The sequence below is a fragment of the Perca fluviatilis genome, chromosome 9 (genome assembly GCF_010015445.1).
Source record: "Perca fluviatilis chromosome 9, GENO_Pfluv_1.0, whole genome shotgun sequence".
Taxonomy (NCBI): Eukaryota; Metazoa; Chordata; class Actinopteri; order Perciformes; family Percidae; genus Perca; species Perca fluviatilis.
In genome coordinates this window covers 32,285,492-32,299,437 of record NC_053120.1, presented here as the reverse complement: position 1 = coordinate 32,299,437, position 13,946 = coordinate 32,285,492, and the positions used below count along the sequence as shown (strand labels likewise).

At 40.8% G+C, this 13,946-nt stretch overlaps 1 protein-coding gene across 5 annotated transcripts in view; it reads right to left on the bottom strand.

Annotated features, from left to right (window-relative positions):
- ect2 (epithelial cell transforming 2) overlaps positions 1–13,946 on the bottom strand; it is a 190,415-nt gene that overhangs the window by 112,010 nt on the left and 64,459 nt on the right. For all 5 annotated transcript variants that reach the window (XM_039811660.1, XM_039811664.1, XM_039811662.1 and 2 more), the window contains one exon: positions 11,257–11,353. In XM_039811660.1, the coding sequence (XP_039667594.1) occupies positions 11,257–11,353 (97 nt within the window). The remainder of the gene's footprint in view (positions 1–11,256; positions 11,354–13,946) is intronic.

The window sequence follows — 13,946 nt, the reverse complement described above, 5'->3', positions numbered from 1 at the left end:
GAACTTGAGCCCCCTCCTCTTTCACTGAAGTGTGTCAAAGTATTAAAGATTTCCAGTGAATTATGTTGACAACGTTCATGTTGTCGACAAAAAAAGTCAGTTTGCAAGCTCTGCTATGTGCATGTACCATATTCTGTGTGTTTGACATTGCACATTAGCCTAGCAGCTAGCAGATATTCCTTCTGCTTATAGCTTTATCACAACAAAAACGCACGGTTGAATTTCAGCCTGCATGCATGTTTTGTAGCCTAAACAGAGCAACTTATATTGGTTATATTAGAGAGAGCAACAAGTTAGCGGACTGTGCGAGTCGTCCTCTCTGCTATCTGTCTGCTCCCGTGCTTCCAGGCAGCACTGCCCGGAAGACGACGTTGGGGACTTCAAACCCCCACCCAAGATATCACTGCCACTTTCCAATCCTTTTATTCAAAGCTGTATGAATCCTCCTGCAATCCAGATCTGACACAGTGCCAAAAGTTCCTAAAAGAGCTAAACCTGCCTATTCTTGACCCAGAGGAGGAAGAAGAACTGGGAACTCAAATCAGCGTTAAAAACAGCCAAGGGAAAACACCAGGGTTGGATTGAATTCCATCAGAACTCCTTCTACAGTACTTTGACACACTAGGACCTATCATTTTACAAACTTTAACCTCGGCCATAGAGAGGGGCACCTTTCATCAACAAACCAACACTGCACTAAATTCGGTCATACACAAAAAGGGCAAAGATCCGACGGAGTGCTCGAATTACAGGCCCATCAGCCTCATTGGGACTGATATTAAGCTTTATTCCAAAGTCTTGGCACTACGCGTAGAACGCTTCATCGAGAAGCTAGTCCACCCCGACCAATCAGGGTTTATAACAGCGCCGAGGTGCAGACAATATACTGCTACGCGGATGACACCCAGCTCTACTTGTCCACCAAACCCACTTCCATGCTCCCTCCGTCTTCCCTGTCTGACTGTTTAGATGAAGTTAAAACCTGGTTCGCTCATAACTTCCTCAAATTACACAGTAGCAAAACAGAAATTCTCCTTGTTGGCTCCAAATCCACCCTAACAAAATGTCCTAATTTTTCACTCTCCATCGACCATTCCAAAGTCTCCTCTTCCACTCGTCAAGAGCCTCGGTGTCATCCTCAATAGCACACTTTCTTTTGAAAAACATCAATAATCTCACCTGGTCTGCATACTTTCACTTACGCACCATACACCGTCTTCGTCCATCACTTACACCCAATAATACAGCTACTCTCATCCACGTTCTTGTCACTTCCCGTATTGATTATTGTAACTCCCTCTTCTTTGGTTTACCCCACAAGTCCATCCATAAACTCCAATTGGTCCAAAACTCAGCTGCCCGTATTATCACTAGAACCCCAACAACTGAACACGTTACTCCACTCCTTAAACAACTGCACTGGCTCCCTGTCCAATACCGTATTGATTTTAAGATTCTTCTTCTCACTTTCAAAGCCCTCCATAATCTTGCTCCTCCATACCTCTCTAAACTCCTTCAGCCCTACACTCCATCCCGAACTCTCCGATCCTCCTCTTCCTCACTGCTTTTTACTCCTCTGCCCGCCTGTCCACAATGGGTTTTAGAGCCTTCAGCCATTCGGCTCCTCGCCTTTGTAATGCCCTCCCGCTATCCATCCGTACCATAGAGTCTCTACCCACATTTAAAACCTCCCTCAAAACCCACTTTTTCCGAAAGGCCTACCCCACATGATACACTCTCCATCAAATAATGGATTGATTGCTTTATTTAAATTTTTCTATCTCAATCTTTTAAATGTGTTTGTTTTAATTCTATTTGCCTTTTAACTGTATTTTTGCTTGTTTTAAACTGTAAGGTGACCTTGAGTGCTATGAAAGGCGCCCATAAATAAAATGTATTATTATCATTATTATTATTATTATTATTAGAATGGAACTACTTGTGGGAAGTAATGGAGAGGCTTGGTTTGGGAGCCAAATTCATTGACATGGTACATACTTTATATGCGAATCCCACGGCCATAGTCTCAACCAATGGCCTGCATTCACAGCTATTCCCCATCGCGCGGGGCTCGCGAAAGGGATGCCCGCTCTCTCCCATGCTATTTGCGATCTCTCTTGAACAGTTAGCCCAAGCCATAAGGCAAAATAAAATATTTAATGTCCAGATTAAATCCAATAACAACTCAATATCGTTATTTGCAGATGATATTTTACTGTACATATCTGACCTTGAGGACTCTATTCCAAAAATCCTTAAGCTCTTTAGTGAATATGGCTCAATCTCCGGCTATAAAATCAATTGGAATAAATCTAATCTGCTCCTGTTGAACAACAAACTTGTGACATCAGCTATTCGTGATACAATACCAACCCAAAGCAAAAATACATATTTGGGCATCATCAGTTACGCATCGCTACAGCCAGTTGTCCAGGACAACTATGACACTATATCAACTAGTGTTCAAATGGATCTGACTAATTGTTCTACGCTGCCGGCATCGCTACGGTCCAGGATTGCTGTTGTTAAAATGAACATAGTCCCTCGTGTGAACTTCTTAAGTACAATGATCCACTAACCCCCACAAATAAATTTCTGGCAGAAACTTGACACCGTAATCCGGCAGTATATTTGGAATAGTAAAAAACCTAGGCTAAAATACTCTACCTTGCAATGTATCATGAACACGGGAGGCCTGGCCCTCCCCCAACCTTGAGCTTTGTATCAGTAAAAACACTAGTATTTTCGAATGACCGTGCTTCCCTCCCTCATGTCCCCCTGAGACGAGAGATCTCTGTATTGGGTGTCTGGACAAAAGCATCTGATGACGCAAAAATCGTTGTTTTCCATCATTGGAGGCATTTCTGCCCAGAAGCAATGGACTACAGCCAGTAGTAGGAGCTACTAACGCAAGTTTTCAACCTGCCCATAGGGGGTTGGACTGTTGTCTTTATCCGAACATTGCCAAAGCAAAACGAGCGTCAGCCATCTTGAAGCTACCAAGCTTCTCAGCAGAAAACTTTTATAACAATTATGTGCATTTAAACTACCGCACATGTACATTGGTACAGACAGGAGAATATGCAGGACACTTTATTACAGACGGAATACTCCACACAACTCATGTCGCACGATGGCGCTAGCCGGGGAAAGGGACCTCGACAGCGGTTCGGTGGAAAGCTAACGCTAGCCGGCCACCTGTTCAATCAATCGTGCTTGCAAGTGTCCACTCATTAGACAACAAACTGGACTACATCCATCTTCAACTCCCAACGTGAGTTAAGAGACTGCTGTGTTTTTGTTGTTGTGGAAACATTGCTGACCAACAGTGTACCGGACTATCTACCAGGCCTGCTAGCCTTTCAGCTACGGGCCCTCAGAGTGTGGATTGACCCCTCATCTACAGTTCCATGGAGAGAAATAGAGCAAAACCTCACTGGAAGTCTAAGACTGCAAGACCTTGCCTTTGCAGGTGTGTGTCCAAAAAAAGTGTATGCTAGCCTAATCAGAATCAGAATCAGAAATACTTTAATAATCCCAGAGGGAAATTATTTTCGTTACCACTCCAGATATACAAACAACAAATAAAAACAACATATATTATCAATACTTTAAACATATATAATAAAAACAAATATACAGTAATAATATATAAAATATGAAATGTACAGCGATAATGTGCAAATAGTGCAATAAAAAAGAGAAAATTAATTGTCTGTTGAGATGATTATAGTGCAAAATATATATATATAGAAAAAATATATATATATAAAAAATACATAAACAAACGAAACGGTGCTTCTAAAACAGAAAGACAAAATTGCAAAAGCTGGGAACACCAAAGTGGAAATTGTGGAAGACAAAACTTTGAACAATGCAAACGATTGAAAGCACACAGCTCATCACCTGCCCCCCACTGAAACATGGTGGTGGCACAGGTTGGCTGTCTCAGCAGGCAGATGGAAATGCCAAATACGACATTCTGAAAACCAATAAAGACCTGAGCGATGAATTTGTCTTCCACACATAACATAAAGCAAAATCTACATATGCACAAATAACATAAGGTGTAGGCCAAGCAAAGCGACCTGACATCAAATCTGTGGAAAATAAACGCTGTACAACCCCATCAACCTCACGAGCGGTAAGAATGGGCAAAATGTCAGTCTCGATGTGCAAAACTGATAGAACATACCCCAGCGACTTACAGCTGTGATGCAGCAAAAGGTGGGCTACAAAGTATTAAATTAAAGGGGATAATTTTCCGCCAATATTTCAGTTTTTATTTGTTTAAAGGTTTGAAATATCAATAAATTTCGTTCCACTTCATGATTGTGTCCCACTTTTGTTGATTCTTCACAAAAATTACAGTTTTATATCTTTATGTTTGAGGCCTGAAATGTGGCAAAGGTCGAAAAAGTTCAAGGGCGAATACTTTAGCGGCACTGTATATATAGCCCTATTATCACCAACACATTGACCAACTTTAAACAGGTGGAGGAGTAACTACGCTACACCAATAAGTGGCATTTGAGCACCTCAATTTGGCACAACATGCACGTAGTGTCTGGTAACAAACCTTTTGTTTGTAACCAGTGGAGTGACAGGGATATTTATACTCTAGACCAGTTATTCAATGGGGAAGGTATGTTGAGTTTTGAGGACCTGAGAACTAGCTTTGAGATCCCTAGGACATCCTTTTTCCTTTATCTTCGCTTAGGTCAGCCCTAAAATGTAGTCTTGAGACCCACCCAAATATTAAATGGCTTGTTGATTCTCCTGCGAGAGGATTAGTGTCCAGGATTTATGCTAAATTGATGCAAGCATCCGTAGGAGAACTCCCAATAGTAAAGAAATGGGAGCGAGAGCTGAGCCCGGAGGGGAACGCAATTAATTGGGAGACAGTTTGGGACAACATTTCCCACTGTTCCAAGAACCCAAATCATCAGCAGATCCACTTCAACATATACATAGGACATATTGGACACCTCAGAAGAGATACGTCTCTAAAGGCATTCCTGCTCCCTAATGCACGTTCTGCCAACCTGAACAAACTGAAACTTTCCTGCACATGGTCTGGGAGTGTGAACAGGTGCATGAGTTTTGGAATAAAACAACATCAATAATATCTGATGTGATAGGATGTCTACTTCCTACGGACCTGATTGTTTTGTTACTTAATGACGACTCTAAATTACATCTGCTTGGGAGACAAAAGAAGGTTTGGTTAGCCGGCTCAACCGTGACCAAGAAAATTATAGCTCAACACTGGCTACCGCCCCACTCGCTTTGTATAAAACAGCAGTTGGCATATTTTCTGGACATAGTTATGCTTGAGCTCTCTACAGCAAGGATTAACAAAGCCAAATCATCTACTATAGACGTATGGAAAGTTCAGTTCTATTGTTCTTTAAAATAAAAAAATGTATAAAAAGAATTATTAAAAAAAAAGAAAAAATCTGCCTGCCTCTATGGGAATTTAACATAGGGGTGTACTTACTTATGTCCCCTGTATTTTAAGGAACAACATTTATTTATTTACGATTAGGGCTGGGAAACGATTAAGTTTTAATCGCAATTAATCGCATGATTTCCCTGATTAATCGCGATTTATCACATTGTTATACACAAAATCCAAAAATGAATTCAAAAGTAGTGTATAGCGCAATTTTATTTTTAAATGTTCTGCCATATGAACGAAAGTGCCATAACATTTGTTCTGCAAACACTTAACATCAGCATTTTGTTTTTACAGTTTAAAAAACTTTTTACTATTACAGCAGATAAATAAAATATTTAGTGTAAATCTCAACTTAAACAATGTAATCAAAGCAAATAAAAATGTAAAGCTTATCGCCACTGCCAGGGCAGTCATGTTATCCTGAAAAAATATAAAAATAAATATATATATATATATATATATATATATATATATAAAAACAGCCCACAAAATCCTGAGCCACAATAACATTAAAACTGTAACTCCGAGGTAATTATGGTTACCCAGTGATGTCCAGTAGTCCCCAGTGGGAGTAACAGCGGGTGCACGTTGTAAAGTTGTCGCTTTTGCAGTTCTCTCCTTTTCATACAACTTGTGTATTCTTCTTGTGATGGTGCGTCTTGAGGGAATCTCATACCTGCCGTCATTTGTTGCGATTCTCAGAATGTTTCTCAGATCGACGTCCTCCACAACGGTAGGGCTGGGACGATTCGTCGACGTCATCGATTACGTAAATGCGTTGACACAAATAATTTGCGTCAACGCATCACTAAATAAAATAAATAAAACTTGCGTGCAAATTAATTAATGTTATGCTGAACTACTGTTAGATACGCGGGTTCTAGGGACACTTAATCTGTAGCCCTGCCTTAACTCTGAAGTTAGCCGAGTTCCGGCTACATGCAGGTTTTTGTCAGGTCGACGGTCCAGTGAGTGAGTCAGAGATAGCAGCACAAAAGGACAAGTATGGCGAGTGGTGACGACCCACAAGAGTTCCCCGCCGGCCTCAAACTCGCAAGTTTGGGAAAACTTCAAGACTGTATGGCTGCAGCCTGGAGCCTCCCGTGTCATGCCTTCTCATCTCACGCCGTCCCTGCCTTGAAAACGTCGGTCTTTGGGTCAGTTCCAGTAGTAGGCTACAGGCGAGAGAGTGGTGGATAAGATTAGGGCTGTGCGTCAGTGTTGTTCAGCAGTTGTTGGGTATGTGAGTGGAAATACATCTAACATGATAACGCATATCCGACGCCATCACCCAGATGTGCCATTCACTGGAACGAGACAAAAAAACTGTCCAACTTATCCTCCCCACAGTGCTGAACCAGCCTTTAGATACAAATAATTAAAGTTAAATTAGAGTGAGAAGAGCTTGGATGTTAAACAGGAGCGTATTAATTAATTTACCTAATGTTAAAAAAAAGCAAATACAGGTTAATCTCTCATACACTACTCTTTTTGCACTTGCTCTGTTTACTTTAAGTTTTTACTTTTGTATTCCTCCTGAAAGTGACTTTATTTTGTTGTTGGATTGATAGCCTACATCTGGCTTCAGGTTGCACTACAAATTCATTTTACTTGAACTGCACTGTTCCTGTAAAATGTTAACTGTAAACTGTTAAACAATTTTAATAAATATAAATTTGAACCTTATTGATATTTGTTTTGTGTAAATTGTTAATAATTGAGCAACGGGAAAATAATCGCTAATTGAAAAATGTATCGTTAGATTAATCGAAAAAATTAATCGTTAGATTAGTCGACTAATCAAAAAAAGAATCGCTAGATTAATCGTTTAAAAAATAATCATTTGGGACAGCCCTACACAACACTAATCGGCCAGCAGTCTGTAGCTATCCACTTCACTATGGCATTTGTTAGCTTCTCTTCCCTTTGTTTATCTATACTTCTCCCACACGCTGCATCTAATGTAGTCTGCCGAAGCCTCGCGCCAATGCTTGTTTCGTTGAACGATTTGCTGGTATCAACTGTGTGTATTGCATTTAGGTGATATTTCAGACTGGAAGTACTCCGGTGATAAGAAAATTCAACTTTGCAGTGGTTACAAATAACTTTGGTTCTGTCGACTGCGCCATCTGGAAGAACTTTAAAATGAAAATGGACATCAGGGCTCCAGACTAACTTTTTTCACTAGGAGCACAGTGGCCCCCCAACTGAAAATGTCAGGGGCACTACCAGAAAATTTAGGGGCACACACCGTAAATCAACATGCTAACCAAATATTCACATTTCTACTAATTTCCACTGTATTACTAATACTTTGATAATAGATGCAGAAATTACAATGTGCTGTTTCCAATTCAGTGTCACTTTTGAAGATACAACATATAAGATAAACTGACAGCCCCATCGCTGTCGTGACGTTATTGCTGAAGTTATTTTCATCATGAGCGATTTTAATTGCTCTTTAATGTTTCATGTAAAGCACTTTGAATTGCCTTGTTGCTGTAGAAATAAAGTTGCCTTGCCTTACAACGTCAGTCAGTCACCAGGGCACAGAAACCACTGTTGTGCCTGGCTGCTCGTCTCCGAGGTAGTGTAACGTCAACAGCACCGCTCACTCTTCCGCCGCCATACAATATATCATATCGCAGCAAACGTCTGTTCGCGGAAGTTATGAAAAACTGTAAACACACTTGAAACCACTTTAATCGGCATTTCCGTGACTCACTGTGACTTCAACAAAACTGCAGAGCCGACGTAGTTTGCATCGTCTGCAGCTCTGCGTGTGTGCGAGTGTGTGTTTGTGTCGGAGCACCGCTCTCTGTCATTTTTCAGAGAGGACAGATAAGCTTGCGCTTACGCGCTCTCAGGTACCGAAATTTCAACGTTTAACGTGTAAAAAAAGGGGGCAAATTTACTGGTCGCACATGTGCGACTGGATGTAAAATTCAGTCGCACACTCTCAAATTTTGGTCGCAAAATGCGACCATTTGGTCACAGTCTGGAGCCCTGGACATGTAAAAGTTCCGTACCCTTCTCCATGTTTGTTGGTTTGTTTATCCGCCAATTCTTTTCTTTTCCGGTTCCTGTAAGCACGGCAGCAGTCAGCACAGACTTTTACAAAATAAAAGCCTGTGAGCAACAGACTTTTACAATAATAAAAGAAATAATAAAAACTGCGTTAACTTCTCAAGGATCACTGCACCATTGACGGGACACTTTGCAGCTGTGGCGTCGCTGTAACCTCGATAAAACCTCCACTCAATAGCGTTTTTATAACTTTAAAGTATTAAATCTTCAAAATATACAGACATGCGACTCACCAATTGAAAGGTTAGCCTCTAAAGATTAATTTAAGCCCACAAACAAAGCATAAGATGATTTATAACAGTTACACAACTGTTACAAAGTAACAGAAAATAAAACAATTCAGCCGTAAACTGCACAGTTGGTGTCTAGAGTCGAAAGTGCATGCATACCTTTTTTCGATGTCCTTTTAGCAACAAAGTGGTATTTTGCCCAAAACTTGTTTGTCATAAATCCCCAAGAGTCCAAGGAAATGTAATATCCAAGCGGTTATATTCCAAAACGATCTGTTCGCCTCACAATGTTGAAGTTTCCGGCCGAATCGCAACGGAAAAACGCGAAACAGTTTCCCATTTCCGCACTTCAAATCACAGCTAGCTTCTCTGCCAAGGATGCTATATGCTCGATGTGGGCGTCACTGTATTCCCGTCTATGTTTTTAGCCAATGAGCAGACAATTTGATTGATACCCAATATGGCGCTGAAATAACCCTGTGTTGGCAGGACTTGTGTCAAAGCAAAAAACAGGGCCTATCAGCAGAATATCACACCCTGTGCTATTTGTAATGACTTATTTCTATATATTTATGTATATAGTTATTTCAAGTATGTGTGTGATTGATGTAGGTGTGTTTGTGTATTTGAGAAGTGTTTTATTGTGTACTTTATTGGCTTTTTTCTTTGCACTTTTCAAATTGAAATAAGAAAAACGGACAGACATTTCTGTAGACAACAATTCATATAAAATCAATTTGTGAGTCTTTAGGCTTCTGGATTTTTTGCTATAGCCAGGGTGTATCTGTATCTTACCAGATGTGTTTACAGTATTTTATTTTAATCACTTTACAGATTTATGACTTGGACGGAAATAAAAAAACTCCATTCTAGCCTCTGTAACTCTGTGTCCGTAAGGACTAGACTCACCCTGACACTTGTAACAAAAAATTTAGTGTTTCCTTTCCAACGATGTCAGGCACACCCCAGAGTGTCAAAGTATATGGGAGCTGTACCACTTAACGCGTTAACCTGCCCAGCCCTATTTACAATACATTATTCATTCACAAAGAAAATTTGTGTCCTTAAAGGTTGGATTTTTCCTGTTTTTTTTAATTAAGGCATTAAGATCAATTTCCAAAAGATGAGTTTGTATTCCTCTTTTTAGTCAACTTTAGCATGGGTGTATTCACTTATGCTGAGCACCATCGTCGTCGTCATCACATATGTGAGCAGTAGGGTTGTGTATCGTCCATATCATCGTCATTCGTGATGGCTGGCCGACATCACGATGGAGGCTCTCCATCGTGATGCCACGCCGCCCACCCTGTCAAACACACTAATCCTAGTCGCGGGCGATGGACGGGAAATTGACAAGTGCGTCGGTCTTAAACTAGCAAAGACACAAAGACAAGACATAGGGATCCTTAAGTGGAAGCTACTTTTTTCACCTTTACGTGCAACCTATTTGTGAAAAAGACTATCGCTTTGAGCAGACTAGATTGGCTGTAGTGATACATTCTCTCTCTCTCTCTCTCTCTCTCTGTCAGTTGTAGCTCGCTCTACCTTCTAGTAACGTTGGACACAGCGGCCTCGAGTGAGAGAGAAAAAAGCGTTAATGTGGAACGCTATCACACTTTCCTTTCTCCCCTCATTGGACTAAGTTTGTCGACACTACTCTGTGCATGCATCAAAAAGTAAGTCTGAGGTCCTGTAGGTACGGGACGATGTTATGCAGGATTTATGAATGTACGTTAGCAACAGTAGGCTAATTCACGAGGGTGCTATTTTATGTGTGAGCTAATATTGCGCATCTGTTCATGTGCGCTGCAAGAGTTATGTTTCTGTTTATTGAATGCGTTATTCAGTGCAAACATAACCGATAATGTAGTTTAAACTCAGTAATGATGGTATATTATGTTATTACTGTCGCTCTGTTGAAAGCAAACGTCGCACTGTAGCCTACTGTCGTTACACAGATCACAGAAATCTGATTGACTTTACTGCACCGTACTTAAGTGAAAGTAGGTCACGTTGTAAAACCTACCAGCAGGGCACCATTTACAGAGGGCATTTACATGTATGTCTAATCGTTTCTATGTTAACTGTTGGCCCATAGTAGTAGTAGTAGTATTAGTAGTAGTCGGGCCCGCCCGCCCGCCCGCCGACGATATCATCGTCCATCACGATGTTTTACTGTAAACATCGTCAACTGCCAATTTAGGGGACATCGCCCAACCCTAGTGAGCAGTGTCTCTCGATACTTGTTATTGATTAGTTTGTAGACGGGCTTCCCTGTCCTCTCGTATCCTCTCTTTGATAGAGTTTTTTGTGATTTTTTTCCAGTTGACTGCTGCTCTCCCATTCAAAGACAAACTGAAACCTATACTGTACAGGTTTTGTTTTTAAGATTATTTTTTGGGGCATTTTAGTTCTTCCTTTAATAGGAAAACTTAAGACATGAAAGGAGGTGTATGTGAGTGTGTGTGCACGTGTTACCGTTAAGAAGAAGGGCCACACTGGGGAGTCTCTGTACAGGTCTGATCAGCAGCTCCACCAGGGTCTGCCTGCCACACTCTGGCTTGGCCTCGTTGATCTGTAGAATCAAAGTGTAGTGTGAAGGCATGTGTGTTAGTATAAACCTAAGCAACTCATTGAATTGGGAGACAAAAGTTTGGACTGCAGGCTAACCACCAACAAAATAGTTAAATTTGCTCAAGTGTATCTATTTAACAGGCCTTTTTTTTATTCCATCCCTCCATTAAGCTGTCACAGCATTTGAAGTCTTTTGTCCTGCACTTGCATACTTATAAAAAGGCAATTACAAACCCAGGGTCAGAAATCAGTGTTCTTGGGGAGAAATGTAGCTGGGTTTTTCTAATACCCTACCCAGCTAATGGAAACCAGGATTGTTCATTATCATTCGTAAGTTATTAAGTAATCAAAATGCTTAAAAGACATTGACTGTTACCCTCTTGTGCATGCATGTAAAGGCACTGAACTTTCCAATAGCAGTAGATGGTAGAGAAATCAAGTTAAATGAGAAGTTATATATAGGGAACAAAAAACTATTTCCGTATTACACAACACTGCATGAAAAGTGGGATTTTTGTCAGTAAGCGTCACTGTAGATTGTCGTGGAAGTTCAGGTTTACGACTGTACACGGCCATTTACAGACAACACCGAAAACTGCCGTGAATTGACGTGGGCTATTTGAAAAATAGTGGAGGGAGATGAGTCCTCCGAGAGTTAGAGCAAAAGCGGAGTATTTCAGTCCAACTGGTAAAAGAGTTGTCTGTACACTAGGGTTGTGCCGATCGTGATGGCTGGCCAACATCGCAATGGAGAGCCACCATCGTGATGCCACGCCCCCACCCTGTCAAACACACGCTAATCCTAGTCGTGGGCGTTGAAACGGGAAATTGACACTTGCGTCGGGCTTTGCACTGTGCTGCACAGGGTGCAAGTCAAGATAGGGCCCCTTAAGTGGAAGATACTTTTTTCCCCTTACATGAAACCTATTTGTGAAAAAGACCATTGCTTTGAGCAGACTGGATTGGCTGTTAGTAATACAGTCTCTCTCTCTCTCTCTCTCTCTCTCCCTGTCAGTAGTAACCCTGGACTATTAACGCAATTAAGCATGCGGTAGTTGAGAGAGAAAAAGCGTTAACGTGGGACACTGTCACACTTTCCTTTCTCCCCTCATTGGACTAAGTTCAAGGACACTGCTGTGCATCAATAAGTAAGTATGATGTCCTGTAGGTACGGGAAGATGTTATACAGGATTTATGAGTTAGCAACAGTAGGCTAATTCACGAGGGTGCTATTTTATGTGTGAGCTAATATTGTGCATCTGTTCATGTGCGCTGTACAGAGGTGTCAAAAGTATTCACATTCATTACTCAAGTAGAAGTACAGATACTAGGGTTTGAAAATACTTTTGTAGAAGTTGAAGTATCAACTCAAGCTTTTTACTTAAGTAAAAGTGTAAAAGTACTGGTTTCAAAACTACTTAAAGTATAAAAGTAAAAGTAATGTAAGGCAGAGATCTTCAACAGGAGGTCCTCAGAGTCATTGCAGGGGGGCCTCCAAATTATTGTAAATTTTTGAGTCTTTAAAAAGAAAAAAAAATGAAAATGCCTTAACATAATTCCAATATATTATTAGCAAATATAAATTCCCACTGATGATAGGCTTACTGGCCTATAGGTTAGGTAGTCACTAAGATATCAGCCCACAGATACAGTTAATCCTAGATTTACTGTGCCACATATGTAACATTCAAATATGATTTATAAAATCATGCCAACGATTAATATTTTAATAGCTTATGAAAAAAGGGTATGTAAGAAGGCTTCAGGTTGCCCTAACAGTTATTGTAGGCCCAGTTTAATATGCAACTTAATTTCATACAATATGTAGTAGGGGGTCCCTGCTACATCTCACTTTAAGTTAAGGGGTCCTTGGCTTAAAAAACATTGAATACCCCTGATGTAATGCCATTAAGGACAAAAGCTTAACCCCAAAACCCCACTTCCACAAAAAACATTTTTCTAAAGGCCATAATGACTATAATAGCTAAGGTTATATTAAAATCATACCTGCAGACTCAGAAGGGCTGAAAAAGGTGACACATCTCTTCTGTGTTTTTCAGACAAGGGCAGCTACAGTCTGGTGTTAGAATCCTCTCCAGTGAAATACAGACACACTTTTACACCGTTTAGCTCTCAGAATTTTAACCGTGTTTACTCCAGCTGCTAGCTAACGCTAGGCTAACGTTACCTGCTGCCAACTGTAGTGTTAACTAGCGTCCCGTGCGGCGATGTTTCAGTTCCCTCTAACGTCCGTTTTCGGAGCATCAGAGAGAAGCGCAGTTATTTAAGTGGCACCTAAATAAGGCAACGAAATCCGCGTTGCTATTCGGTCCGGTAGATAACGGTCGTTAAGGCACCGGTGCTGTATTAGCACCGGGTCTGTGCAGGTGCGATTGATCGCGTACAAACCAATAGGGTGTCGGAATGGTATATGTTTATACTTCTCATCCAACCACAATCACATTCACTCTCTCCGGATGGAGCGATCGGGATAGTTTTTTTTGAGTGTGTGTGTTTGAACGATGACGAGCCGGAATGAAAACAAGCCGAACTGAAATATGAGTAACGAGGCTATTTTTAAAATGTAAGGAGTA